Source organism: Onychomys torridus, chromosome 4 (genome assembly GCF_903995425.1).
Source record: "Onychomys torridus chromosome 4, mOncTor1.1, whole genome shotgun sequence".
Classification (NCBI taxonomy): domain Eukaryota; kingdom Metazoa; phylum Chordata; class Mammalia; order Rodentia; family Cricetidae; genus Onychomys; species Onychomys torridus.
This window is the reverse complement of record NC_050446.1, coordinates 87542967-87569424: the sequence shown is the minus strand read 5'-3', so window position 1 is coordinate 87569424 and position 26458 is coordinate 87542967. Positions and strand designations below refer to the sequence as shown.

The 26458-nt window shown below is 40.5% G+C and overlaps 1 protein-coding gene across 2 annotated transcripts in view; it reads right to left on the bottom strand.

Annotated features, from left to right (window-relative positions):
- The window catches only part of Fmn1 (formin 1), a 365829-nt gene that overhangs the window by 324509 nt on the left and 14862 nt on the right, over window positions 1-26458 (bottom strand). For both annotated transcript variants that reach the window (XM_036185303.1, XM_036185304.1), the window contains exon 2: window positions 3849-5833. In XM_036185303.1, coding sequence (XP_036041196.1) covers window positions 3849-5712 — 1864 coding nt within the window. In that variant the 5' untranslated portion in view covers window positions 5713-5833. The remainder of the gene's footprint in view (window positions 1-3848; window positions 5834-26458) is intronic.

The window sequence follows — 26458 nt, the reverse complement described above, 5'->3', positions numbered from 1 at the left end:
TTGGACTTCCTTAAATTTCATCAAATTACATCAAACCTCAATGTTTAAATGCAAAGAATTTATATCTACTCCACATAATATAAATGCATAGAGAAACCAAAGTTTTGACAGAAGAATTAGATACAATATACTCTTTTACATAAGTGCCTCTCAATTTTAAATAAGCTGATATTAAAATTACATCTTTTATGAGAACAAGAATTGGTCAAATGATTTCAAAATCCAGAAACTCTATGTTTGAAGCATGTGCTTCCATCACACCTAAGACTAACTCCAAACACACTAACTCCATAGACCAAAAATCATGTTTTCTGGACAACACAAAGAAGACTAGATAGGTCTCAGTGTGGTGAGTCAACTGACATGTGATGCTTGTGTCATTCAAAGGGTTCATTTTTAGATCAAGATAAATGAAAACAGAAAATCCAAAAAGGATTCCAATGCTAAGCCCCCCAAACACTGTTATGTAGGTTAGCACATCTAAAATTCTCTCAAAGTTAATTAAAAAAATAACATTTCTCAAAGGCTTGGCAACATTCAGTCACCTCTATCACCAAAGTAAAGTCCTATAAACCAGTATAAAGTGGTTAGTAGAGAAAACTCTGGACACTTTTCATATTTAGTATGTACTCTACTTGATCATATTGTTGACATGTAAGAAACTCCTGTGTACAGGGCATGGGATGAAGAGTCAGAAAATGTATAAAGCCAACAGAAGATGACTCAGTGGCCTTTGCAATACCTTTATCTTATGCCCTCCATAGCTGGCAATGGCACTGGATTTAAATGCTAGGTCTTATTGTGGATTTCACTTTCTACACAGAATTGACTACTTGCCTGTAACTCTAGTGTCTTCCAATTAGAAATATGTCTTTTGATAGAAAATAAATGAAAACAGAAAACCTGAAATAATTCAAACACTGAACCCTGAGGAGTTAATATCTTACTTGAGTAATTAACAAGGACTTTCAATTATCTTGCTCTCATCACTTCAGTGAAAAAAAACCGTAGTTGTTATTTCCAGAGGAAATCCATGTCCACAGACCATAAACTCAAGTTAGTTAATAGCTAACTTGGGGAAAAGGTGGGAGTTGGAGTCAGATGAAGGACCACTGCCAGGTGATGGTAAATGAGTTACCTCCAGACAGCCAGCTGCTACTGTCTGAGGCCTCTACTGAGACTTAGTGAGAGGAGATGCAAAAAGCAAGACAGAAGCAGCCAGAAAGAACTAGCTGAACTCACTGCAGGAGTGACTAAAAAATGACAAGGACTCTGGCTAAAGAAGGAAAAGCAAAGAGAAGAAAAGGTACAAAAAGATATAGATCAAAGGTGCTAGCTAGAACTCTTCCTCCTCCATGCTTCTCAAGAAGAAGCCAGTAAGATAGGGTTTGAGTGTCTTGGGACAAAGTCTAAGAGATTCTATCTAAAACAGAAACCAAGGTCTCTCCCACTCCCACTCTCCTCCCACTTTCCAATCCCTTGCATAAGATTAGATGCACAGGAGGTCTCCATATCAGGGAATCCTGTGATTTTTATAATTGGTTCCTAAAAGTACTACTTGAGATCTCAGTGGAAGGCTGGGCCAAAGTAAAAACAGTGATCATGAAGAACTACAAGGAGAAACCACATGGAAAACAGAACCATCCATTCAACTTGGCCCTCAATGGGTTCACAGTCAACAGAAATTAAATATCTTCTTACGTGCTTACAAACAACTAAGTTTAATCCAGACAGGATGTGGCTTTTATAACATAAGAAAACTGCAATAAATGACAAAATAATCCTAAATTAAGGGACAAAAGTCTTATAAAATACCAAATATGTTCATTGTAGAGATTCTAGATGAGGAGTACATAGAACCCTAGAATCTGATGCAATTTCTAAATCTTAGTTTCTTTTTCTGTTCCCATGATCAGATACCCTGACCAAAGCAACTTATGGGAGAAAAATTCACTTTGGCTCAGATTTCATCATGGCAGGCAAGAGAAAAGCAGCAGGAACTTGAAGCAGTTGAAGCACTGCATCCACAACCCACAAACAGAGAGCAATGAGTGAATATATACGCTGGTGCTCAGATCACTTTATCCATTTTACATCATCCAGTATTCCCTGCCAAGGGAATGTTTCTGACTACAGTTAATATAGATCTTCCCACACCAATAAACATAATCAAGATACTATCCACAGGCATGCCCAAAGGACCATCTCCCAGGTGACTGTAGACTGTCAAGTTGACATCAACACTATCCATAACAGAACCTTCAGAGTTAAGGCAACAACTCTGCACTCTGCTTCCTCCTCTAACTCCACTGAGCTGGCTTGTCAAGGGATTCCAAGTGGCCAGCATCCATGCTGAGAAAGTATTTTCATTATTAGGGTTTTGCTGTGCATGACATGAATTTTAGAATTCTATGGCTTTCCTACTGGGACAGAAAGTGGCAAGTTTTACCAAACTAAGATTGACATATTGAATAAATGAGATGGAAAAAGTATTGACCACATTTTAAAGAAATACCTCCCTGCATCAGGGACATAGAGAAATTTATAAACTGTCACAAACTCAAGAGGAACTGAAAGCTTCTGGCAATGCTTCTTTGCTAAATCAATATATTTTTATCTCAAAATTTCACATGAGTTCTCTATAAATAAAATTCCAATGCCCTCTAAGAGATCATATATCATATTACAAGTTATTTTCTAACCTAAGATGCTGACCATATGCTGCTGAGGAACTGATCACCTGCACAAGGGCATACAAAACCCTGAATGTCTGAGTACACTGGCTTGGAAAACATCAAGGATTGGGACTCATGACTGAACACTCAAAATTATTTTTTATGTAAAAATTTAAATGACATCAAGCATACTAGTCAGAGGAGCTCATTAGTATCTTATGCATGAAAAATGGCATTGTTACCCTCGTCACGGTAGTAACCCATCAATAGAACATACTTAACATTCAACAGCTGCATTGTGCTTGTTTGAGTGACTATATAGAAAAGAGAATAAAAGAAAACCTGACCAAGTTCCTTCTTCCAAAAAAGAAAATTGTGTCTTCTTTTCAGAGCTAAGCTTTCACTGTCAAGTCCAGCTGGCCTTAAAGTTTCCCTGCAGCCCAGGCTGGCCTTAAATTCTCTCTGTAGCCAGGCCAGCCTTAAACTGGTGGTCCCCTTACCCCAGCCTTCCAACTGCTAGAACTATAGGCATGGACCAGCACACTATGTACCCAAATATCTTCATATTAGATTGAATGCTTCCTTTCTGGCAAGAAAAGTATTTTTGTCATAAATCACGGCACTTACATAAATATAGAAAACAGAACAAAACCTAAGTAGTTACTGACATGCGAACACAAACAGCATGTGTTTGTCCTTTTGCTTAGAGACTCCCTAGAATGACATCAGTAGCATCACCAGTAGAATTTAGGTCAATGGGCCAATTACTCAATGCTGACATCAAAGGCAGAGACAAGCTGCTGCTTCTCTGCCTGTTTCTTTTTGAGTCTTAGTGTTAAGCAATCTCGGAAGCAACTTTATGTGCCATAAATAAATAAATAAATAAATAAATAAATAAATAAATAAATAAATAACAAATAATAAGCAAATCTCAAAAGATCATACGAAGTATTTGCTTCTAGAAAAAAATCACACTTTTAGTTCTCTGGGTCAACGGCATGTTTACCATTCCCACACCCCCGACACAAATCTCAGTTTTCTTGTTACCAAGTGAATGAACAGCCCTAGGAATATTAGTCCATTGTTAATTAGCTAGTCTCTTAACAGCAGAAGCCAACCAATTGTATTTGAATCTCCCAAACACAGATGGAAACAGCTTAAACAGTGGCTAACCTGGTGGCGGCTGGTGCTGGGGTGGAGCTGTGATCTTCTCTGGCCTCAAGCTTTTTTCTGAAGGTTCCTCAGATACCAGCCAAGTTTGGCTTGCGCTGAGGGAAGTCGGGCTGCCTCCTTTGGTCTCCGTGACCTTCGTAGCAGATGATGGCTCCAAGGTGACAGCGGAGGGAAACCCGGAGGAGACACCGTTCTTCCTACCAGGGCACTCATTAAAAGCAGCTTCCCCTTCGCTAGGCAGTGGAGGGAGCAGGAGGATCCTGTGGTGTTGCTGAGGGCTGGGGCACCTTGGAGACAGAGGCGAGGGAACAGGTGACAGCCGTTTGTGTGCGCTGGACTGAGGCGATGAATTATTGAATACCATGCTGCGAGCTTTTGGTGTTTGGGGGGCTGGCTTCCTCTCATCACATTTGGGTTGTGGGGAGTCAGGACCTACAGTGTGGGGCAGATCCAGAAGCAAGGATTTATGGCCACTCTTGGGTAGCCCTGCCTTCATTTGGCTTCTAGTTTCCGGGAGAGTGTGGGTGGCCCTTGTGTTGAGGGAGAAGCCTAGTCTTTTCCCCTCAGTGGCTTCATCTAACTTCTCACTCTCTATCACCTTCCGGAGAACCTTGTTCACAGCCCCCTCGGTGCTGGCTGGTTCACTGGGAATGGACCCTCTTTCTGTGGCTGAGGGTTGCAATGACTTGACCCCCTGCTGCTCCTCCCCCAGGCTCCTGGAACTTTGAGTCTCATCTTTAGCTCCTGAGAGGATGAGGAAGTCAGCTTTTGGGATGGACGCAGTATGGGTCTCTAAGCAAAAGGCAACCCTTTCCTCACCATCAGGATGAGCCCTAATTACCCTTTGAACTTGAGCAGAAAGCTCCTGGACCTTGGCCACCACTGTGGAAACAGGTTTCTTCCTGCAAGTCCTTTCCAATGATTTTGACTTCCGAGTCCCGCCCCTCTCTGCCCCTGGATGTTTCTCATGACTTTCGGACAAACTTGGAGGCTCCCGCTCCTGAGGACTCTTGAGCCGCCTTCCTAGGCCAGCATCTCCTACCTCGGTGGGGCTGCTGTCAGGAGACAGAGGTCCTTCAAGATCAGTGTCCTCTGAGGTCCTCCCAGAGCTCCGGAAGCCCAGGTCTGCATCTGGTGTCCTGAGGATGTTGGCAGGGCAGCTCTCTCTCCTCCGTGGGGAAGAGGTAAGTGTTCCGTGGGGAACTAAGTTTCCTCTTTCTTCCAGGAGTCGAAGATTAGGCCTAACCCGGGAAGGAGGAAGGGAGCTACTGGAACAGACCTGGTCCTTCCCCATCAGAGGAGCTGATTCCTGGCGGCCACGCCCTTTCCTCCTGATTCTCTGCAGCCGGAGCTCCTCAGGGCTCTCTCTCCTCCTGCCAGACCTCCGGGGCTTTTTGCTCCCTTGGGTGCTCCTCCTAATGAGCGAGTTCACAGCGAGCTCCTTGCTCCAGCTGCCAGCACTCTGGAAGCAGTCGTCCCCAGGCACAAGGCTCACTGATAGCTCCTGGAAGTTCCCTTCCTGGTTCCCCATTGAAATGCCCAGGATGTGGTCTGACCTCAGCAGACTGTCCAGCAGCCTCTCCCTCTCTGCTGTGAGCTTGTATAGCTCTGTCAGAATGTCTTTTGTGGGAGTCTGTTTGAAAAATATGTCGCCGGGATGTTCGTTGGGCTGCTGGCTGAGGCTGGTGATGTCTGGCCCCTCCCTGACTTGGTAGCAGTTGTGAAAAGCGTTATTGGATCTGTCTAGAGTTACAGTGCCCTTGTATGAAAATCCTCTGACTTCCCCCTTTGGAAGATAGAAGCTGATATAGCAGAGTTCAGTGACGGGGTTATGCAACTGGAGGGTGCAGTGAGTGCCTTCCATTATGCCTACCTAATTATTCATGCTGTGGAGATGCTGGTCTGTGGTCAGCTCCAGTGGGGAGGCATGTGATGGTGGCTAGACAGAGCAGGCAGCTGACAGTCCTCTCCGGCAATGAGGCTGCCTGTTAGAGAAACACAGGAAGAAAGCAGCTTGTCTAACAGAGTGTACACATTGAAGGGCAACATCAATCACGACATAACCACACTGATCCTTTCTAGCCAGGAGCCTGATGGCAGCTTAAGCTTCTACCCACCTTGACCAGGAGGCTTTTCTATAGCTAAGTGATGGGAAGAGCTCTCACTGCAGTCAACGGATCCCCTTTCTTCGCTTGGGGATCCACTGTACAGCCCACAGCCAGTCTGTCTACTTTCTTCAGACCACAATTTCTATTCGGTAGAAGAGCTGTGAACCTTACAGGAATTCTGGGAGATGAGGACTTTGAGAACCTTAGAAACAATCATTGTTTTAGTGACTTATGTTTGGAATGTTATTTTCAAAGCTGAGAAGCTTTTGGTATCATAAAAAACATTCTGAGGTTCTCTTACATTGAAGCACAGTGTGAGGTTGAAGTATCAGAGCAGAATCTGATGAGAGATGAAGTTTCAGGCCTGCTTGATCTCTTGGCAGTGCTCTATCAAGAAGCTTTGTACAAAATACATGATGTTTTAAATTTAAATGTTTAAAATTAAATAATTCTGGAGGCTTAATCAAGTCTTGATTTGTTTTGAGATAGGTCTTGCCATGTAGCCTTGGCTGGCCTGAATGTGCTATGTAGACTAGGCTGGACTTGAACTTGTTGTGATGATCCTCCTCCCTCTGCCAGCCAAATGCTGAGATCAGATGTGATCACTGCCATGCCCAGCTTGATTTTTATTTAAAAATGTTTTCCCTTTCTACCTATTGACTATTTGAAGACAGTGGAATAGCAAAGAAAAATAGTGCTGGTCCTTTGGGATTTTTAATGACTTGATCATAAAAGTCGTTAGAAATGCCATGAGAATGGTGAAAGTGGCCTCTGCTTTATGTGATTTGGTAGGGGAGGTCCTCAAAATTGTCTTCATAACTAATACCTTCACATACAATTATGGAGCTTAGAACGCTATACTATAACACTTCATTTCTGAAGTTAATATACGACCCAGTCTTCAAGTTGCCCTCACTTAAAGGACACCCCCCCCCAGGAATAAAAAAATAACAACCATTTAACCACTGATGTAGTTTGTAAATTACTTTCCCCAAGTGTTTTATTTTTTTTTTCTTAACTGGTTTTAAATTAGAAAAAAAGTTATATAAAGGTATATTTTGAATTCCAAAAAGAGGAAGAATTTGTAACGCAAACTCCTTCAGGAAAACATATGGAGCCAAGTGATGACATGACATGGGCGGTGTATGTGAGTGGGTGGGTGGCAGGGTCACCTGGTCAAGACAGAAGTGTCAGGAGGATTCAGAGATTACATAATTTCAAATTAAAAATATGTCTGCTTGTTTGGAAAGCCTATTTTCTAAGAGACAGGACTTTTGTAAGTAGAGTACATATTCACATATACTGTCATTTTCTTCTTCTCTTAAATCAAAGGGTCTTCAGAGTACAAGGAGAAGATGCCCAGAAGAGATAAAAAGTCATCACAGGCCTTGACTTTTTCATAATTGCATATGGCCTGCTCGCATTCTGATCATCCTATCTTTAAAATCTTTCTAAAATGCTTGCTGTTGTTATATCCTAAGCATGTATGTGTGTATTGATACAAGATGCACAAACTCTCTGAACATATGCAAGAACCCATTTGAGAGGTAACATTTTAGTCTGTGATTTAAAACAATTACAAAGAGTGATGGGTGTCTGCTATGCATGATCAAGAGTTCCACTTATGAATTATGAGACAAGCTGAAGTGAGTACCAAAGGGCTGTTGTGAATTATGGGAAGATAAGTTCCTTTCCTTTGCCTTTAAGTATCCTCCTCTGGCTCAACTTAGCTCATTGACTTCCCTGGAAGATGGGAAGTGTCTGATGTAGGGAGAGAAGCACACTGCAGATTTTTCAGAATCTCTTCCAAATAGCAGTTCACAGTCATGTCATAATGTCAAGTAGGACTACAGCTGCCTATTACCTCTTCCCGAGGAAGATATACACACACTTAAGCTTTGAATTTGTCATCTCATTTAATTAGCATGGCAACATTTACAGATGAAAAAACTGAAGGTCAGAGACATAAGGAACTTGTCTATGAGGGTTCCCCTAAGAAGAGACAAGTTTCAAAGTCAGGTCTATCTCCTAACATTGATTTGTGTGTAAATCTGCTTTCCCTCTATTGTTTCTACTGATGATCAGAGACCCCCTTAGTTATGTTAATGTGATGTAACACAGTTTCCTCATAAATGCCCCATATCTTCTAACATTCACTGAACACTGTCAGCATGTCTGACTAGATGAAGCACTCCTTTTTAAAGGAAAGGTGAGAAAAAGGGCAACAAAAATTCATTGAGTTGAAAAGTAAAAACTGCCTTTGCCTATAAAGGGGGACCCAATGAAATTAAAGATGGCACAAGTAATATTAAGGGAAAGAATAGTAATGGGGATGAGGTATAAGTAAGGAGAGGGAGAGGGAAGTTAGGGATAACTCATACTAAGGACGTTTAAAAAAACAAAATGAAAACCTATGGTTTTATAAATTCATACATATATTTCTATAAGAGTTTACTTGGAGCAACCCTACACAGGAGATTATGCTCATCGCAGAAGCCATACACTGCCAAATAAAGAGTCCACTGTCAGATGTAAAATACCTTCCCTCGAGTTTTTGGTCACAGAAGATGCCCCTCCCCCCAAAAAATACAGGCTATTGTCACTTCTTTTAGTTTCCCACCAGAAGTTGATGGTAAGACCCTATTGTTGAAGATATCACACATACTGTTTAGAAAACAAGAAGAAATCAAGTTCATACTGACCAGCTTCTCTCTGCTGGCTTGTTTTCATCGTAATTAGAAGGTGCTATGTTGGCTGAAGAAGGGAAAAAGTCATTATCAATCTTCCTCAGCTGCGAACCTTATGAACTGCAATAACAACCAGTGTGGCAGAATATGCCCAGTGGTGCAACAGCAGTACAAATGTTGTGAGGGTAACCAACCATTTTCCGATTGGCTTTAAGATCTGCTTCACACACACACACATACACACACACACACACACACACACACACACACACACTTGCTTGGTGCTGCAAATCTGGCCCCAAATCCACGGCTACAAAGCTTCTAGGCCATGTGTATTGTGGAGGGCTTCTGGGGATAAGAGAGTCAGTTTTCCTTAAGGGTCAAATATGCCCCAGTAGATAGCCTGTTCAGGAGTATATGAGAAGCAAAAGTTGGGATCAGGAAGTTATTTATTTAAAAAAAAAGGGGGGGGAGGGCATAAAGTGGGAGTAGATCTGAGAGGAGGTGTATATAACCAAAATATGTTATATGAAATTCTCATGAAATCAATAAAAATACTGATTATAAAGAGAAATCAAGGGTAGAAGGACTCATAGAAAGGCCATTAACTTTTATGAGGATATCAGACATGTGCCAGGCCAGGGAGCTAAGTGTTTTGTGTTCTGGTCTTAGTGTATCTCTGTTATACAAATGGAGGAAATGTCATGGTTACAATTATGTTAGTCCTAATCACAAAACAAAATCAAGGTTTAGGAAATTATGATATGGGATTTTGTAGCAATAAATAATAATGCAAGCCATGCAGCTACCATTACACATAAAGGCTTCCTAGGACTGCATCATCTCCATCCTCCCTGAGATGCCAACATAGAATGCCTTTACCTCACTTGTGAAGCCCAGGTCTGTAGATGTGTTGGTTTTATGTCAACTCTATCACAAGCTAGAGTCACTGGGGAAGAGAGAGATTCTCAATTGAGAAAATGTCTCCCTAAGACTGGCCTATAGGCAAGTCTGCCAGGCATTTTCTTTATTAATGATTGACATAAGAAGGCCCAGGCAGGCCACTGTAGGTGGTGACAACCCCATACAAGTGGTCCTGATTTGTGTTAAAATGAGCAAACCAATAAGCAGCACACCTCCATGGTTTCTGCTTCAACTCCTGTCTCCAGTTCCTGCCCTGAGTTCCTGCCCTGACTTCCCTCACTAACAATAATGTGACCCGAGAGCTGTAAGAAATAAAGCCCTTCCTCCATAAGTTGCTTTTGGTCATGCTCTTTTTACCAAAGCAACAGAAGCCCTAACTAAGTCCCTAACTAAGCTCTAACTTAAGTTTCTTGTGACCAAGAAACTACAGAAATGATTCACCTAAAGAAGAAAAGTGTGTGAACAAATGAACATTCATTCTAAGGTACCAAGCTAAAAGGCCTGAAGGCACACGAGCTCTAGTTGTGTGGATCTATTCGGGAGTAGGATGACTGTACTGAGTCATCACACAGATTTTTCCATTTGAGAAACCAGAGAGAGAGCAGAACTATATGTAAGTCTTACAGGAAAAAGGTAAAGTAAAAAGGCACACAATGTGGAATGGGGTTCAGTATGCCAACACTGCCCTCCATGCTGAGCGTTCGGAGCTATATCAGGCAGCATTTCCTCATTCTGCCTTGACTCAACACAGCAGCTCTGCAGGAACCACACATTAGATTACACATCTTAATTTGGTTCATGAAGCAGCTTTCTCTGGTTGTACTCAGTGTCAAAGCACTCTGCTTCCCTGGGGAGTCTCATGCCTCCCATTTCCTCTTGCTAACTCTCAGGCTGACATTTCCTCTGTGACAATACTGCTGTGGTGATTTATTTCCTGACTAATTTTCCAATAGCAAGCAGATGACTTCACTCAACCCCAGATGAAAATATCTGTTGTGTCTTCTCATAATGAGAAATGATTGCTTTTTAGGAGATGGTATCCAATGCTCATAACATATTTCACAAAATTCCCAAAATAAGTTCCCAGAATTAGTTGAAGTCATTCTGTCTGCTGACTGTAGATTTCCTAATTGATTTTGGCCCTAAAAGACCAATATAAAGCTTTCTTTGGTTAGTCATTGGCACAGACATGACCTGGGACTCCATCTGGGCCCAATATTGCAAAGATTGATTCTCTATAATGTCCATTATTGAACTGTAAATTTTCCATTTGTTCACTCAGGTTCATTCTTCACACTGTTCAAAACACCAGAGAACTGACTTTTATGGATTCAGTTAAGAAATGCCCCTGCAGTTTGACTTCTACTGGGTTTAGTCTTTGAGAAACAACCATAGCAGATTGCAGAGAGAAATTAAGAGAGGCCGCGGTGTTTATTACCTGGCTCCCTCTCTCCTAGGCTGAGGTTTGCTGTGGTTGTACTCTCTAATGGAGACCATGGCTCCTCTTGGGTACCAGGCACTGCTCCAGCCAGAGATCTTTCCTCTGGGTACCAGTCACTGCTCCTTCCCATTGCTTATTCAATTCTAAATGGTTTAAAGTCTCCCTCTTGTGATTTTGGACAAATTCATGCCTATCTGTCCCCTCTCTATCTATCCTCTGAGATTCAGGGTAGTGCTACTGTTTTGTGCTTTGCTTAGTTTTTCAAATAAGAAATATAAAAATTAAGGAAGACATACAACACCTTCCTGGCTTTTCTCTCATTTGAGGAAAATTTTGGTTTTTGTTTTGTTTTGTTTTGTTTTTGTTGTTAACTTACACTCTGTAAAAGTAGGAGTAAGAAAGATACAAAATCACTACAATATATAAGAAAGACACCCAACCTATAAGATATCAAAAAACAAATCAAGAGAGTTCAGGGAATAAAAGACAGAGCACATAATGTTTGTAGGATTAGCATAATTTGTCAGGCAGAAGAAAACATTTCAAGCATCTCCTAACTGAAAGGTAAGTTTGACAGGGACAGATGAAGAAGATGGATAACTAAGAACTGAGGACATTACCTAAGACAATGAAATCAGCTAATACGTACAAAGGGGAAATTCACTCTCATTTTTCAGATGTCTACCAGGAGAGTTAGTCAAGGAAGATAAAGCTGAGGCTGAATAATTTTTAAAGATCATCAATGTATTGAGCAGTAGTTCTGGAAGCTGGAAAATCTAAAACTATGGCATGACACCTGGCGAGGGCCCCTGTACTGCATCACCCCATCCAGAAGGTGGAAGGACAAGAATACACTAGCAAGTGGAGCTAAATGTGCTTTTCAACCAAACCACAAGATGCTCTTAACCCCATGAACTCGGGTCTATTCCCAGCACCCAAATGGTGGCTCATAACCATCCTAGCTGCAGTTCCAGGGAATCTGATGCCCTCCTCTGGCCTCCACAGGCATCAGGTATGCATGTGGTGAAATACAGATATGTAGGCAAAATACTCATACATATAAATCTTTTAAAAAGTAAATGTACTGTAACAGACATTTTGACAGCAATGACAACATTATTTGCTTATGAGGGTAGGGCCTTCACTCCCTATATACATCTTGTTTCCTCCCTTTATAAACACATTTGCATTGGGGACTGAGTTTCTAACATAGGAGCTTCAGAGGAAAAAAAAAAATCAAACCACAGCAACAGTGATGCCCTGTTGCAGAAACATTTAAAATCAGGTTGATTTGAAATTAATTATAACTTCATGGACAAATTATTCACGAAGCCACGGATGAGTTTTGATCAGAGAAGTATGTTTAGCACTAAATTCAAGAAAGATTAACTTGGCAGTAATGTCAGGACAGACTGGAGTAGAAAGAGACTGGCAGGTATTCAAGAATGAGAAGTAGGGACATCAAATTCTGAAAGGAAGTTGAGAAAGAAAGAAATGGAACAGGATTAGACACTGGAAAGTAGTTTCTAAGTAGAACAACAGAGCACTGGATAGTTCTGTAAAGGGTAAGAGAGAATGGTGAGGAGAAGGAAATGTGAGAAGTAGGGTTAAGTCCTATGTTTGCATATTTGTATCATTTTTCTAGAACATTGGGGACCTAGGAATGTTTTTAAGTTGAAAAGAAGGTGGTAGTAAGAATGGGGATACTGAGAGAACAAATGGAAGACTGAAACAATTATGAGACATTAGATAAAGGTGGGACATGCAGGAAGGAGAAGGCATGGGTTCCAGGACACAGGCGAAGAGCCATCATTGACGAGAAAGGTCTTTTCATGTCAAAAGTCTGTAGCTAAGCAAAGAAAAGAAGATGGTAATACAGGAAGCACTGAACCTGATATTACATACTCTCAGTGGTGTTTCTTTTCTTCAGAAAGACTCACAATTTTATGATTTTCTTTGCATTACAAGTAGAGGAGCACTAAACCAGGCTATACGCAAGAGCCAAAATATCTGTCTTTCAAACTCCATTTTTACTGTGAAATCACCCACACTCTAAGTTGGGTCTTATGCTGAAAAGTATCTACCACAAATAAAGAGGAAGCAAAATTTTAGTCAATAGAATTATTTTAATCAGTGAATTATCAAAGCAAGGAGGGGGAAGGGTGCCATATTTGGGGGGTCATTTTTATTGCTAGGCTTATTTATTTATTAAATATTTATTTATGACCCAGCAATGAACCTGCTCAGTTACCCCATATGCTTCATGATATATACGGAAGTTATCCAGATATACTTTGTGATATGTACTGCAAAGTCTCTCAAACACCACAGTGAACCTTCTCTATGCCTGTCCACCTCCTCTCTCCCTCCTCTCCCTCCAAGTCTCATTACATAAAGAAGAGTGAGTATCAGTTTTCCACGTGATCTCCATGTGAACATAAGGTTTGGAATCCTCCATACATTAATGGGTCCATGTGACTATCTGATTTATATCATCTCTATAATCTATGCCATCCATATTGAAGGAATAAGGCATTCTTCATGATTTGAAAAGGAAGTAGTGGTGAGATTTTTACTCACTGAATGCTCAAGGCTTTATCACAATGGCTGACCATGTAGCATCTCACAAAGTGAGTTAGATACACTCCAACTCAGGTGTTGGACTTGGCATGTATTTTATCTGCAGTAGAAATTTGCCACTGTGGTGAGAGCTAGCTTGGAGTGTTGGTAATTCCAAAGTCAAATTGAAGCTCCAAAGGATTCAGAAAATACATAATTTTCCCTCTGTAATGCACGCTGCAAGAACAGAAAAGAAAATGATAAAATCATAGTCTTTACAAATAAAAAGAAAATCATCAAGGGACTATGTGAAGACTCTCTGTTTCAGTGTTTCCTGTCTCATAATTATTTTCTCTCTTTCACTTATTTTTGAGTATGTAACAGTCCTTTCTTTCAAAGACACCTTCTTTTTCAAAAGTTAAAGAGTTTCTTTTAGGTCTGACAGCCTACTCTGTGTAGTTTTTACCCCTCATCCCCATGGGAACTTCAAGTCAAAAATAATCATTACATATGCTAAGTGAAATTTGTGTTTTCAGATTGAAGAGTTTGCTCTTAAGAGCAGCTCTGATTAGAATAGATATTTGCACATGCACACACAGCCCTTTACAGGGTCAAGGCTTCAGACAGGAGCTTTGAAGAACTCTCAGATTCAAAGTCCTATAACAGAGCACAGCACAACAGAAGAAAAGGGACCTCAGGATTTTAGGACAGAAAGTTTCTTAGTCAACCCTTTCAATTCCTTTATGAACATCTCTGTTGGAAGAAAACCCTCCTTGTTTCATATTACTTGTGTTTATGTTTTACATATTCTACAAGTTTTTTAGAGATCATGACAATGTGACAGTTTACAAAACTATTATGACAAGCTGTCTAGCCTGAACTGTTGTGTAAGTCACACAACTATCCAAGGCAACAGCCATCATCATCACCACTGTACACACTGACTGCTTCTACTCACATGTCTAGTCAACAATCATCATGCAACTCAAACCCAGGTTTCTAGACACCTAACAGAGTTCTCTTACCACTCCTCAACTTCCACTTATAGGCAATTTTAAAAGAAAGAGAGTAAGAGAAACAAAATATCATACAAAAAGCAATATTTATTGTTCAATAGTATTTAAAATGCAAGTTGACTCAAAGCCACTTGTTCATAAGGTCTCTCACTCATGTATGACTTTTTAACTCCTCAGAGAGACATCCTTTTAGAATTACTTATCTGATCCTACGAGAGACTAATTTACAGGCAACAGTTTCATAGGTACACCTGACCCCTTTCTACTTGTTATTATTCAGGGAGGCATTTTTATTTATATATCATAAACTCTGATGTTCACCACAGGAATCAAAAGAAATTCCTGTTCATCTTTATCTAGTGTAATTTTATGAAATACACCAAAAGAAATGTAATTTTGCAAAAGTACCATACCTGTATGTATACACTGATTAAGCAGAAGGGTCTCCTTGGGGTGGGAAGGCAGGATAACCCCATGAGGGAAGCCCTGCTCATGAGCTGGAAGCACCTGCACCACATGCCAGTACAGTGAGGACAACTGTCATCACCACTGTGCTCTGCCAAGCTTGTCTTTCTTCATGAACTAGTCAAAGGATGGGGAGATATCACTTGAGGATGAACAATCAAAATCAAGATTGAACATTTCAACAAAAAATAGGTAGCTTCACATTTGGCTAAAGGGGTGGAAGAGGACAGGGGGAAGGAGAATGACATTAACCAGTGCCAGGACCTAGGCTAAGTGGATCCCAAGCCTTGTGTATTCAGTTCCCATGGAGCTTTGAGATGGGTTCTAGCAATTCTTCAATTCCCACCCCTCCTTGGGAACCCAAATCTGCAAAGCTATTGTTACAGAGCTGGAGCTTGAATCCTACCTGCTTAAAAACCGTTATGTGTAGAAGCTATAAAAGACTGCATTTCTAAAATGTTAAGGGGAGTTACTTTGTATGTGGGGACCTCAAGGGATCTGTACCATAACTACTGAAGGATTATTTTCCTTCTCTTTGGAAAGGGATCAATAGTTTGTTGCAACCAACCCACTAACCAGGATCTGTGTACAACTTGACCAGAATATAAAGTCTCTAATCTGGCAGCAGGGAAAAGGACATGTAATTTTCTTTCTTTTTTAATCTTGACAATGATTTTATTTTTTATAATATAAAATATAGTAAGATAAAACAAAAACGAACATATTGAATTTGGACAAAACAAATAAGCAAAAAGGAAAAGACCCCAAGAGAAGGCACAATTTGATACCCACTCATTTGCACACTCAGGAATCCTGTAAAAACACAAAACTGGAAGCCATAATACATATGCAGAAAACCTGGTGTGGAATTTCATTAAGTTGCAAGGCGTTTTTTGTTTTGTTTTGTCCCTGGGCTATCTAATCTCAGGTTCTGTGTCACTCAAGCTGTGTTGGATAAGGGATCCATCTCATGGAGTGGGCCTTAAGTCAAACAGATATTGGTTGGTTATCCCCACAAGCTTTGTGCCACCATTGCCCTAGCATATCTTGCAGGTGGGACAACATTGTAGATCAAAGGCTTTGTGGCTGGGTTGGTTTTTATGTTTCTCTTTTGAGTAGTGTACAGAATATCTATCTGTACCAAAGTTGTGAGGGTGCTGTCTTCAGCAATGGGCTTTACCATCAGTTTGTGGAGAGCAACCTATAATCTTAACAACAGCCTGGGTTGTTTGGAGATGCCCATTGGATTCCTTTGGCCAACAACTCAATTATATGTAACCCAATCCCAGTACTAGAAGCTTCATTTGGTAACAAGAGATGTCCAGTTGGGGCTCTGTCTCACCCATTATTTGTCAAATTTTGGTTAGATCACCTTTATATATATAAATATATGAGTTTCTGCTACATCAAGTTTCCATACTATCCCTCAAATGGCCCTTAATTATAGCTGTCTCTCTCCATATTCCTTCCCTCATCCTTGATCCTCTCATTCCTAATGAGAACAAGATTTATCTGTCCCCTTACTCTGTACTGAACCTCTGTAGTTCCACAGATTTGTACCTTGGTTATCATTGACTTAACTAACATCCACATATAACCGAATACCTGAATACATTCAATATTTATGTAGATGTAACCGTCTCGTTAAATAAGAAACACAGAGCCAATTGCAGAGTTAAAAGCCAAGAGGTCAGAGCAATAGTTAAGAGCTATAAACCTTACCCTTCACTGCTGCTCTGTCCTTCCCTCAGCAAGAGACCTACTTCCTGTGTGTTTTTCCTTTTTATAGACTTTCTATTCTGCCTTCTCATTGGTTGTAAACCCAACCACATGACCTCCTCATCACTGCCTGTCTGTATAGACCTCCAGGTCTTCTATGGCTGGTATTGAGATTAAAGGCGTGTATCTCCATGCTGGTTGTATCCTTGAACACACAGAGAGCTGCCTAGCTCTGCCTCCCAAGTGCTGGGATTAAAGGTGTGCACCACCACCGGCCAGCTTCTGCTATGGCTTGCTCTGACCCCAAGGCAACTTTATTAACATACAAATAAAATCATATTTCAGTACAAATAAAATATCACCACATATTAGTCTTTCTGTGTCTAGGATACTTCACTCAGGATATTTTTTTCTAATTCTATCCATTTACCTGTAAATTTCACTATTTCATTTTTTTTTAAACAGTAGAGTAATACTCCATTGTGTAAATGTGCCACATTTTATTTACCTATTCTTCTGCTGAATCTAGAAATCTTTATAATTTCTGGCTATAATGAATAGGGCAGGAATGAACATGGTTAAGCAAGTGTCTCTGTGGTAGGACGAAACATCCTTCAGGTACATAGCTGGATCTTGAGATAGATTGATTCCTGTCTTTTTAAGGAACCACCTCACTGATTTCCATAGTGGCTTGTTGTGGGATGACTCATCCCTAACAGGCTTGAGGGCTAGCCAGCAAGTAAAAAAGATACTTTCTGAGAGCCAACCTGGGTCTGCCTAAGGGCCTTAGCAACAGCAGCTGAAACATGATCTGAAGATGACCTGGACCAATGAGGGGCAGCCATGTCACACTAGCAGATGCATATTCATCAGACTTCCCCCAGGGTGGGTGAAGGGTACATAAGGCTTGCCTCTTCCTAAATAAACTGAGCTTGTTGTTTCAGCATTCTCCCAGAGTCTGTGTCATTGACTCTGCGCCTACTTGGCCCCCTCCCCCAAAGGGAACAACAGCAAGGACCCTGATACAGCTTGTGGGAGCCCTGCTGGGAGACCGGCTCCCACATTTTTTGACAGGGTACTCTTACAGAGAGAGAGATAAGAGATATTAGATAGAAAGATAGAGGAGAGAGAAACAGAAACACAGGATACCCTAGGAAGGGCCTGGATCATTATCCATTGGCCCCTCCTGTCTCTTCTAAAGGGCTATCTATAGGAATGCCAAGGGGGGAGCAAAGACCTCCCCACAGAACAGCCAAGTACAGACCCTTCCAATCACCTGATAACTACACATGTGGTCAAGCAATCCTCTAATGCAATCCTGCTGGGTAAAGCAAGCTCAGATCTCACAAGAAAACCTATGTGGACCTCCACAGTGGCTGTACAGGTTTGCATCCCCACCAGTAATGGAGGAGTGTTCCCCTTACCTCACGTCCTCACTAGCATGAGCTGTCACTTGTTTTATTGATCCTAGCCATTCTGACAGGTATAAGATGAAGTCTCAAATTAGTTTCTCAGATGACTAAGAATGCCGAACAGTTCTTTAAGTGTTCCTCACCCATTTGAGTTTCTTCATTTGACAATTCTCTGTTTATGTCTATACTCCATTTTTTTTTTTTTAAAAAAACTGGGTTATTTGTTTTCTTGATATCTAGGTTTTCTTTTAAATTCCTATTAAGAATTCTTCTTGTCCTGAAAGTACACTAGGGCTTGTGGTTAATGATTATGTTAAGAGCCCACAGAAGGACTTGTTCCACAGTACCCCATGAAGGGGTAAGAAAGGTTAAAAATGCCTCAAATTAAGATAATTACAATTAAACAGGAGTGTGTTTCTACCAGAGGGGATGTAATAAGAAAAGGTCAGAGTATTGCCTGCAGTCCTTATAGTCTTAGAGTAGTCCTGGCTTTGAGTATAGATAGTTGAACTCTGTCTGCCTAATAATCAAAGCAATGCCACCTTTGACAGAAGGCTACATGTTCTAAAGGTTACATATGAACTATAACTAGTACTTACCCCTTAATATCAGAGTTCACATCAATTAATGCCTTAATTACAGATAATCATAGTTTCTACAGACACTAAGACGGATATTCTAAGTTACAGAAGCCAGTGTCTGACCCAGGCACTTAGAAAGAGACAGTGTCTACATCTTACACCAATAGTACACACCTCTAACAAACTGAGCTACTCTGAGGATTTCTCATTCATTTGCCTCTCACAGCTCCATGATCCTATGCAGAAGTACAGTGCTCACAATTCTTACAGTTGGACGTGTCACATGAAGTTCTCTAATGATTCTTTCACAATGCTATGCCCTGTTGTAGAAACACTACCAGGTGATTCCTTCAATTTTCAATTCTGTTCCTTGAATTTCATAGGAAAACAAAAAACATAAAGGGGTTGTACTATACAAAAATTAAAATAAAAAATTATAACTATCCCAGTGGATAAATAATAAAGACTATAAACATACATTTCTGAGACTTATTGGTAAAGTCAAACTTTGATGAGCATGCAGTGGGCTCAGATAACCCAGTATAGTGACTTCACATTGCTTACAGAATTCTATGTCCCTGGGATTCAGCACACATTAAGAAAACAACAGTAAAATATTCTTTGAAAAAGAGAAATCAGTTTAATAAAAACATTTCTGAATTTGGGGTTGAAATTATAATTTGAGCAAATAAGTACATGCAATTTAAAAACTGGAATTGAGTTTTGTGACAAATGGCTGCTGCTCCGACTTCCAATGGAAACTATGTTGGTTCTCTGGACTACCTTGGAAAGGAAGTCTCTGAGTGCAGAACAAACTATATTGTCTGTGACAGTTCCGACAGATGGTCTGAAATGAAATAAATATCTAATAAGTGCAGCAACTAGATCTGCCAGAAAAATTCAGGATGACAGAGGAATTGGACCCATGGACCCAGGCTTTATCAAAGGTGTTTTCTTGGATAGGCTATGATTTTAAAAACTGCAAATGATACAACTTTTTGCATCCCAAACTGAAAAATAAATGTGTGAAACAGATGGAAACACAACTGAGCAATTACTAAGCACTCTTTTGTCATCAGGTTAAGTCATGACATTCTCTAAAGTGGGCACAGACTTCATGATAAATCAATTTTCCAGCTGGATGATTGGGTGTGGATTAAGAGATGAAAATTTATCAAAGATATCCTCTTCAAAGGGCCTGACACCAGTAAGAGAAATCAATTTGGCTGCACTGGAGGGCTATTTGAACCAAGTAAATGTATAGCCATAAAATGTTTCCTCTAAAAGACATGTTTTGCATCAGTAGAATGTTTCAGTAAAAGCCACATTTATAAGTACTTTCAGCCAATTTAATTCCACTGGTGGTTGATAATAGAGGAAAAGTGAACCATGTTTTTGTTTTCTTTTTTAATCTTGAGTTTAGAAGGCAGGGCATATTTCCTTAGTTTTTCTTAAGTATTAACTGCCTTCCCAGGCTCTAAGCATCACTAATGTAGCAATTATAGTCAGTGCTTCTTCATGCTAGAGTATTTAAATAAAATACTGTTCACAAATGTAGTCAAAAACATGATGACTAATAGCATTAGATCAAGGCCACCACCTGAAAATATAAGACACAGCTATGCATTGCTTAAATAAAATGACTCAAATATGCTTATAATTTTTACAATGTTCATGGATTTCATGATTTTAATGAAAACTTGATGTCATTACTAAAATATATAGAGGAGAACAGAGATTATGAGTAAACACTAACTTACTGTTCATTAATGATATAGTGTAGCCATTCCCTCTAGGCTAAACATGATCATAATAAACTTGAAACTGAGCAGCTATGATGACCTGCATGAGACCCTCATGAGATCTGGCCCAACATTCCCTCACAGAAGGAAGGAGGAGGCTCACAAGATCATCATGAGGCCCTTTCCTCCCTGACATTCCAATTGCTGCTATATAAGAGATAAACAATGGACCAAAAAGGACCCACTGATGCTGCCTTTGAGTCACTCCAGATCCTGTAAGTAACCCCAACAAACTCATTGGTTCACCAAGCTGGACTTGAGTGGAATACTTTGTTCTGTCAGTGCTCCTTCTATCTGTAGTGAATATTTCTGGATGTCTCCCTCCATACTCCCATCGAAGAAGTTGAGGTCACAGCCATGGATACAGTTATGCAGCAGATACCAAGATAACCATCAGAAGAATGGCAAGGGGAAGAAAGGCATAGCACACACTATGGATGTGCTACACAGATCTTCAGAGCCAGAACCACCAGTCGTAGCCAGTGCTCAGTAAAGCATGATATAGTCATCACAAACTAGGATGGAAGACTGGAGAGAGGTGCCTGACACTGGTTATGAGGATTGACATTAAGTTAGAGTCTCTACACTTTTTCTTTTTGTTTAATTAACTCTAGCTATTTGTCTTCCATATCATTGGGATATAATCTTCATTTTTTATGTCATATTACATGACATATTACACTCATGAGTAACAATGGGCAGAGCTGAGCTTCAACACAAGGGAGTCTGATTCCATAGTCAATAACTTCTCAGTACAGCCTGTTTGAACAGGTCAGTCTTGAAGACTGTCTGCCAATATCTTGTCAGCAAAAAGTTTTAAAATGACATAAGGAAAACAAGAAAGTAGGTGATTTCATTCAGTAATGGTTAAGAAAATATGGGAAATGGAGAAGTAAATAATCCAATTTTAAGGAGAAAAAGAATAAGATAAGTGAAGGGAGCTAGCTATGTAACAAATAATGCACCAAGAATGGTTATCTGGAAATTTTCCAATAAAAGAACAACAGTACATATCCCACAACACACTGACATTATGGCTAAATAACATTAGCAGAAGGTAATGTGCCAGGGTAACCTATCTGAGCCGTCCTGGGTACACAGAGTCTACCTCTTCCTGATGCTGGTGGACAAAGATTCCTTGGTGAGTTTATTATTCAAGTAGGTTGTCAGGGGAATGTTTGTGGGGCTGGAAGGGAAGGGAAACAGGGGAGGACATGTTTAGTTATAAGAATCTGGAGGCATGATGTAGGGGAAAGGGTAGAAAAAGAAAGCTTATAACAATGGGGAGAAAGAGACAGATTCTGATTCAGGTGAAAAGAAGGAGGAAATAGTTGGTGTTTGTAGAGAAAAGTTCTGCAGATCCATGAAATCAAGCTGTGTTGATGCAGGCCCAAGAAAAAGGGGCCACTCTTCCCAAGCGGGGAATTTTCTTTTTCTTTTGTGGCAATAGGGATGAAGCCCAGAGCATTGCAAATGCTAAGCAGGCTGTCTACCTCTGAGCTATACCAGCAGTCTTTATGGAGTGCAGCAGAGAAAGGGACAAGGTGCTGGGAGGACAAGGCTAGAGACAAGTATGATTGGTCAGACTGCTGAGAATACAAGACACTGGGAAATAACTGAGGGAGGATTTAAGAGGTAAACTGAGCCCAGTGTAAACAGGAAATAACTAGTGGCATATTATTATGGTGACCTCAATAGATCCTGTAAATAAGTGATTGATGGGTTATGTTTTTATAGGGTGAAGAAGCAAATGACAAACGAATGGACATGAAAGAGAAGAAATGCAGTGATAGATACGGTTTCCATTGCAAAGAAAAGAAATCAAACATATGCAAATGAAATGAACTTTTGAAGAGAGGCTTGATAACCTGTGTCATTTACTACAACTTGATCATAATTTGATAGAAATTTTAATGGAATTGAATCCTTACACATTTGATTCCACAAGCCGGTAACCTTCCTTATCAATGTCTCCTCAGATTCTAATCTACTTCCAGGTTGTTAATTTCTACCTCCATGAAAGATTTCATACCTAAAAGAATTGGCCTCAGAACTCTTTCCTCCTCTGCTGGTGTTTGTATTCATTGTCTCATGAGTTCTCCTTGGAAAAGTAAAAAGTCCATAACATTTTGAACCACAAGATTTTCATTTCAAACAGAAAGGCAGTCCCCAATAATCATTGCATTTTACTGATTTAGATAATTAGACCATCTACAACCTCAACACATACAACTTGATTCACTTGTATTTAAGGGATCAATAGACAGACAAATATTAGCCATTAGATTCTTGATCAAGTTCATGTCACTTTTCATGGTTTTACTAAGGCTGACATTGACATGCTGTCAATCAGTATGGCCAACTGGCCAACATTTTGATTTATACAAAAGTTGGGCACTCAATCAGAAATCTTCCTACAATCAACACCCTGCTGCTTCCAAAAGCAAAGTGTAATGAGTCAAGAACATTGAGATTTCTACTTTAAAATCTGAGGAATGACCTGTGGGCCTGCACAGGAATCTCAGTTTACTGAGGAGACCTTTCAGGTAGAAAGATTTTTTCTTTCCATGTCCATTACTAAGCTGGACCCTTTCAAAGGAAGGAGCTTTTCCTGCAAAGGAAGGTCAGAGACTTCATAACTTCACAGGTTGTTTCTAAGGAGAGGACTGGGATTCTGGAAGGAAACATTCTCATCTTCTAAGTGTGCCGCCATCTATTTACTTCTTCCACTACCTCTGTTTTACAAGAAATTCAAGGAGATAGGACACTTCTGTTCCTTGGCATCTAGAAGAAGAATGGGGCTTTAAAAACCAGCACAGTCCAATGTGCACAATGCTTGCCTGGCAGCTACTAGGTACAGCCTCAGTGAGGTAAAACTTACTACAGACTACAGCAGAGAAACCCTACACATTCCTGTATATGCCATTCCCTTCAAATAAGACAAAATATTTATGATCAGAATTGAACTGACTGTTGACTATGATGTTTCAAATCTCCATAATGCTTTTTTTTGGGGGAAATTCATACACATCATGTTATTTAAATGGGCAATTTACCTGAAAACTGCAGTAAGATCAAAACATAAAAATGTGAGAGACACGAATTTCACTGAAGAACAGCCATTTGGAGCACCACCAAGGGTAATAGTACATCTTCATTTTAGACATCCTTTATGGAGCATTTACTACAGAGTGGGCGTTTTCCTCTATGCCATTCTCGATGGATAATTTGTCTCTAAGCTCCACTGGCCAGCCCCTCTGCATTTACTTTCCCTCTAACTATAGTTGCTTTCCTGGCTCTAGGAAAACTCACTCTTGAAATACAACCAGTTATAAATCATTTAGGCTCTTTACTATCTGTGCCATCCATAAAATCATTTTCAAAGTCCCCTGTCAGTGAATAATGGCAAGCTGTGAAGCTAATTAGAAGAATTCTAGTTCTCTGTAAATAGTGGAAGTACTGATAGGGCCCAAGGATTTTCCTGGCACTGACAACATCCCAACACTGCTGCCTGTAGCTAAGAAACCCGTTTGGAATACAGAGAGGGTTCCAAAGCTTTGGCTACTAAGTGAAAGATAAACACTCTGTTTTTTTAAATAAGACATTTCTTATTACTTAGTGACCACTGGTGGTGCACTGGCTATTCTTCTAAGGACTTTGCCTGTCTTAACCTAATCTTCACACACACAAAAGAAGTCTATGAGGTAGATAAGGTGGTCTCTATGTTACCTATGGAACTCCTGGTGCACAGGGAGCGGCTTCTGTCTGTGGTCTCACAGGCAGTAAGTGGTTGAGCTAGGGTACAAATGTTGCTGGTTTGGGAGCACAGGCTCTCAGGTCTCTCTGAAGACCAATCAGGAACTCTAGTGTCATACAGAAGACAGATTCACTTTTTGTTTTTGCTAGCTTCTCTCTTTAAATCACACAATATGGACTACTCAGCACATACTTGGGTGCTCCAGGACTGAACATTCTTCACTAGAGACAATGTAGCTCTGGTAGTGAAGACAGAGGGGAAAGTAACGAACTCAGAGTGAGAAGCTTTGGACTCAGGCCTAATTTTATTAATTACCAACCAAGTAGAGTACTCTTTGGCAAGTTTCTCAGCCCCCCTCGACCACTTACAGTGCCATTCCATAATTCTCCCAGTAGAGAAAGGGACACACTCAGCAAACTACTTTTCTAGGTGTGGTGGTTTGAAAGAAAATAGCCCCCGAAGGGAGTGGCACTGTTAGGAGGTGTGGTCTTGTTGGAGGAAGTGTGTCACTGTGGGGGTGGGCTTTGAGGTCTCTTTTTCTCAAGTTTCCCTCAGTGTGACAGTCAGTTGACTTCCTGTTGCCTTAAAGATGTAGTACTCTCAGCCCCAGCATCACATCTACCTACACACTGTCATGATCCCCTTCATTGATCATAATGGACTGAACCTCTGAAAATGTGAGTCCCCCTCAATTAAATGTTTTCTTTATAGGAGTTGCCATGGTCATGGTGTCTCTTCACAGCAACACTAAACCCTAATGAAGACAGAAGTTGGTACCAGGTTCTGGAGTATTGCTATGATAGGCCTGACCATACTTTGGTTTGGAGTGATTTGAACTTTGGTACTTTGCATTATAAAAGCAGTGGAATGCTTTAAGCACTGCTTAATGGGCCATACCAGTAGGAGCATGGAAGACAGTGGTGCTAAGAATTATTTGAACTGTCCAGAGGTTTTAGAGAAGAATTTTATCATGTTGCCTAGAGAACATTCTTGTGATATTTTGGTGAAGGAAGTGGCTGCCTTTTGTCCTTGTCCAAAGAGTCTGCCTGGGGCTAAAGTGAATAGTTTCGGATTAATATCACTGGCAGAAGAAATCTCAAAACAGCCTAGTATAGACTGTAATATGGATATTAGTGAAAACTCTAATGAAGATATATAATGAAAGGATCAAGCTAAGCAGGGAAAAATATTTGAGGAGAAAAAGAACAGCAGAAAGCAGAATGAAGCTAAGTTCATTATTCAAGGAGATAAATAGATTGAGAAAAGAAATAAAGGGAGTGGCGACCTCAGGACAAGATCCCACCCAGCTAAGTTTCCAACTTGTGAAAAGGAACTAAAGAAAAGTTTAGAACTGAGTGTGGTGGTGCACACCTTTAATCTCAGAACTGGGAAAACAGAGGCTGGAGAGATCTCTGAGTTTGAGGCCAGGTTGGTCAAAAGATCCAGTTCAAGGACAGCCAAGCTTAGGCAATAAAGGAAACAGGAAGCTGGTGAAGATGAAATTAAAAAGGGGGGCCATGTTCTAGGCCTAGTAAGCAGCAGAACTTGGCAACTGTGGCCATGTGGTTCTGACGTTAAAGATAGAAGAAATGGGTTATAGAGGTTGCTTCTGCACCTAAGGACAGCATGTGTCAGGGGTGCCCCTGAATAGAGGCGTGGTAGAGAGGTCATTCTGTGAAGCTGTGAAGTTGCAGCCTGGATTGCCTTTGAGTACCCAAGATGTCAGAGATGTCAGAGTCCTGGGATACCTGCTGAGAAGAGCTGCTAACAGGGAGTGGAAACAGCCCAAGAGAAAGAAGTGTGTTGCAGTTAACAAAACTGAACAGAATTGGAGAGTTGGAGAGTGTTTTGACATCAGACATGGAGATAGAGAGTTTGGAGTTTGCTCAGCTAATTTTCTGTCTTGCTTCAGTCCAGCATTTCCTCATTATGTTCCCTTCCTTGTGTTTTGGTATTGTGATGTATAACCTGTGCCATTACATGTTGGAACTACGTGGTCTGCTTTTTGATTTTCATTTTTACAGGGGCATTACAGTTAAGAGATTGCCATGCGTCTCAGAAGAGACTTTGAACTTCGGATTTTTAAATATTGTTGAGAATGTGATAAACTGTGGGAACTTTTGATGTTGGACTGAATGC